The 4,492-nt window shown below is 45.1% G+C and overlaps 1 protein-coding gene across 1 annotated transcript in view; it reads left to right on the top strand.

Annotated features, from left to right (window-relative positions):
• The window catches only part of LOC105263077 (centromere-associated protein E), a 10,705-nt gene that overhangs the window by 1,597 nt on the left and 4,616 nt on the right, over positions 1-4,492 (top strand). Inside the window, exon 3 of the mRNA XM_011299064.1 lies at positions 1,122-4,492. This exon is cut by the window's right edge and continues 4,209 nt beyond it. Coding sequence (XP_011297366.1) covers positions 1,122-4,492 — 3,371 coding nt within the window. The remainder of the gene's footprint in view (positions 1-1,121) is intronic.

Genomic DNA, 4,492 nt, shown 5'->3' with positions numbered 1-4,492 from the left:
TGAAAATGTCAGATAATATTAAAGTAGCGATCAAGGTTCGTCCCTTGATACAGCGCGAGAAAAATGAAAATCTACAAATTCAGTGGGCAGTTGATAACAACAATGGGCCACAGACAATTGTTCAGATTGACCCTGAGACCCGGAAGAAGGGAGATGTACAGTATACCTTTGATTACATCTTCACCGAGAGACAGACCAATGAAGATGTCTTCAACGTCACCGTCAAGCCTGTGGTATGTGTTGAGATTTTTTTGAGAAAATATTTCCGTTGAGAAGCCCCAGCATCTGATTTTTCGGAAATATCTCCGGAATTAATAGAGATAACGAAATTGTTGTCAGTGCATTTTTTGTGGATCTAATCTAGAAGAACAAAAAAGGTTATTACAAAAATTTCTGTATCTCTTTTAGCTTCGCAGATATTTTCGAATAAGTCAGGAGAAGAATAAACGTTTTTTAAATGTGGAGTACTTCAATAAATATTCATCGACGATTCAATTATTTAGGTGGAGGCAGCAATGCGGGGCTTCAACGGTACAATATTCGCCTACGGCCAGACCTCCTCAGGAAAGACCTACACGATGATGGGAACGAAGCGACAGCCAGGCGTGATCCCTCTGGCAGTGACTTCAATCTTCGATTACATCCAGAAAGATCAAACCCGAGAGTTCGTCCTGAGTGTTTCGTACATCGAGCTCTACAACGAGAAAGTCAACGACCTCTTGGAAACAGATAACGTAGACCTGAAGCTGTGGGACCACAATGGCGAGACGAAGATGGACTGCAAGGAGGAAGTGGCTCACTCCGTCGAGGACATCCTCCGAGCGATGAAGAGAGGAGAGAAAAATCGAAGAATCGGTGAGACAAACATGAACGACAAGAGCTCTAGGAGTCACACCATCTTCAGGATCGTAATCACGAGTGTTTTAAAGAGTGATCCAGATGGTGATGCAACAGTAGCACAGCTGAATCTGATAGATCTTGCTGGATCTGAGAGAGTCAAGGAGACGAGAGCCATTGGCGAGAGATTCAAGGAGGGAACTCACATCAATTTATCCCTGATGACCCTGGGACTTGTTATCAATCAGCTGAGCGAGAAGCAGATGAAACCCAAGGGCACCAGTAAACCAGCCCACATCAGCTATCGAGACTCAAAACTCACGAGAATTCTCCAATCAAGTCTTGGAGGTAACTCCCTCACCACTATAATCTGTGCTGTGACACCTGCTGCTCTCGACGAGACATCGTGCACCCTGGCATTTGCCCAGAGAGCCAAGGGCATCAGGAACAAACCAGTGGTGAACGAGACTGGAAGTGACGAAGCCCTCGTCAAGAAGTTTCGTAAACAAATTCACAAGCTCGAGGAGAATCTCAAAAATATGTCGGAAGAGCTCAAGGAGAAGGACGAGAAGCTCCAGGATATTGAAATACTCCAGGGGAGAATTGAATTGCTCAAAACTAAGATTCTGTCTGGGGCGGAGGGCAGGATCGAGGAGAAAAAGTCCATGGGTCAGGCTAATCGCAGAAGGACGTGGGGTGGATCTGGTACTTCACCTGTGAATTCTCCCAATTTTATTTTTCAATTGCCCACGATTCCGGAGAGTGAAATCCCTGTGGATGATCCTGAGAAGAAGAAGCAGTACATCAAGAGGAGACAGAGTGTCTTTCAGACTTGTCGAAAGGCTGCTGTTGCACACGATGAATCTTTCTCGACTGACTGGGAGGCATTCGAGCTGCAGCTCATCAAGGACGAGGAGGAGAAAATGGCGAGATGGTCCAGTGAGAGTGTTGAGGAATTTGGAATAGATTGTTGTCGACGGGTGAGATTCAAGGATGAAGACGAGAATATTGATGCCGCACAGAGTGCTGAGTCCCCCAAAACTCCTGACAAGAGTCAACCGGACAGTTCATCCCCAGGAACTCCCAAGACCCAACTCCGCCAGGCGATAGCGAATCTCCGCAACGAGTACTACGAGTTACGTTCCTACACAACTCTTGAGAAACAAATGCACCTGGAGGAACCACCGCACCCGATGTTCGAGTTCGTGCAGAAGTCTCTGGTTGACACCGAACTAATCTGCAAAGACATCAGTAAAAAATACTCAGAACTGCAGAGTGAGCACACAATCCTCCAGAATCAGCACCAGGAGTCCCTGTTGGAGTGCGAGTCAATGCGAAAGACAATTGAAGCGCTAACATCAGCAACAGAACGATTGCCAACCGTTGAGACCGAGAGGAAGCACTTCGAGTCGAGGCTCCACGAGGCAACAGACAAACTCAAGATCCTGGAGGACGAAACCTCCTCTCATGCCTACGCAATGGAATTAATCATAAATAAACATAAACTTAGGGAGGAGGAGCTGGAGAAGTCCTTGAATTCTGCCTGGGAGGAGTTGAAAGCAACCAAAGATGGGGAAAATAAATGTAATAACCAGAAAAATGATCTTAATGACTCTTTACAAAAATTAATTGACGAACTGACAGGAAAGTTGACAGCAGCTGACGATAAAATTGACGAGATCATGAAGGAGAACAGACAACTAAAGGAAAATCAAGAGGCCTTGATCTCTGAATTCTCATCGAAGATTGAAAACTACGAGAGATTGATTGCAGAGAAAAAATCACCAGAGAATAATTTAGAGAACACCATGAACGTATCGAAGACGAGGATTCCTTCCCTGGAGGAGTCCATGGAAGGAGGGAAATTGAAGCAGCCCCAGCTGCTCCAGGAGACGCTTTTGAAGGATTCGTCTGTCAACATCAGTTACTTCAACACCACTTGTCTCGATATCTCCATTGCCCCCACAGACTCCGTCTTCACGAACCTGACGATAAACACCACCACCAACACCAGTATGATGGACTCAGAGCAGAGTCTTCTCCAGGAGTCCCAGCTGCAGACCCTGAGTGAAAAAACTCCAGGGGAATTATTGTCGGTTGTCAGAGCCCTTGACAGAGAGAACAGACGCCTCATCACTGAGTTCCAGCAGAAGGTGAAGGAGACGGAAGAAATTAAAAATTACGTCGGTACCTTCAAGTCTGATATTGAAAATCTTAGAGAGACTGTCATAATCTTGACGAATGAAAATGCTGAGCTCACGATGAAGCTTGAACACGAGAAAGATCACTCGGGGGAGATAAAGAGATCATTCGAGAAGCAGATGACGAATATCCTGGGTGAGAAGAGGGATCTGGAGATTTTGAACAAGAGTCTGAATAATTCGGGTGTTAATCTGATGAATTTCAGTGCTGTCAGTCCTGAGGATGATGATGTCAAGGGAAAAATTGAGTCACTGGCAGCTGAGAATACACAGCTGTCGTCAGATTTGATGGAGAAGATTGAGGAGTTGGAGACGAGTAGGAAGAATCTGGAGGTCCTGAGGAAGAAGTGTGAGACTTTTGAGAACGAGAATGAGGAGCTTTCGAGTAATCTCATCGAGAAGATTGAGGAGTACGAGGGGATCATCAAGGGTCTCAAGGATGAATTGTCGGTGAAACGGGATTGCAGGAAGTGTGGACACCTGGCTGAGCTGATAGAGGCGCGAAGGACTTTGAAGTTGGAGGTGAAATCAGCTGATAAAAAACTGACGGATTTGAAGGAAGAGTTTGAGAAAAAATCGGCTAATGTCGAGAAACTGCAGACGAAGGCGAAGGAGAATGTTAATTTGAGCATTTCTGGACTCTTGGATGATACGATTTTCAATGGGAGCATTCTGGAGGGCCAGGATGGAGTTGATACTGTTTCTTACGTCGAGGAGAAAGTGCAGAAGCTCCACAGCGAGCTCGAGGGCCTGAGGGCTAATTATGACAGCCTGACGGTGCTTTATGAACAGAAGTGCCAGGAGATTGAGACTCTCAGTGATAAGAAAATTGACAAGATCAGTGAGGAAGTGCAGAGGCATCGCGATGATCTGCAGAAGTTCAAGAAGTGTATCAACAATGTTAGCAATGCTCTGGAGAAGTTTAAGGATGAGAAGTCGTTAGTTGAGACTGAGATGGAAGAGCTTAAGCAGAAGAATATGTGTCTGATGGAGCAGGTGAAGAGTGGAGAGGAGAAAATCCTCCAGGAGTCCAGGACGTCTGGAGACACCATTGAGACACTCCAGAGGACTGTAAATACCCTGACTGAAGACTTGAATAATTCTAAAGAAGAAAATTCTCGTCTTATTAATGAGATTTCTTCATTGAAGTCAACTTTTTCACCAGAGAAGTTTAAAGATGAGAAGAAGTGGCTTGAGGCTGAGATAGAAGATCTAAAGGAGAAGAACAGTTGTCTGATAGAACAAGTGAGGAGTGCAGAGGAGAAAACCCTCCAGGAGTCCAGGACCTCTGGAGATACCATCGAGACACTCCAGAAGGCTGTAAATACTCTGACTGAAGACTTGAATAATTCCAAAGAAGAAAATTCTCGTCTTATCAATGAGATTTCTTCATTGAAGTCGACTTTCTCACCAGAGAAGTTTGAAGATGAGAAGAAATTGCTTGAGGCTGAGAT

This window comes from Fopius arisanus, unplaced genomic scaffold (genome assembly GCF_000806365.1).
Source record: "Fopius arisanus strain USDA-PBARC FA_bdor unplaced genomic scaffold, ASM80636v1 scaffold00013, whole genome shotgun sequence".
Classification (NCBI taxonomy): domain Eukaryota; kingdom Metazoa; phylum Arthropoda; class Insecta; order Hymenoptera; family Braconidae; genus Fopius; species Fopius arisanus.
Note: the sequence above shows the minus strand (reverse complement) of the source record. Positions and strands in the feature narration are given on the sequence as shown.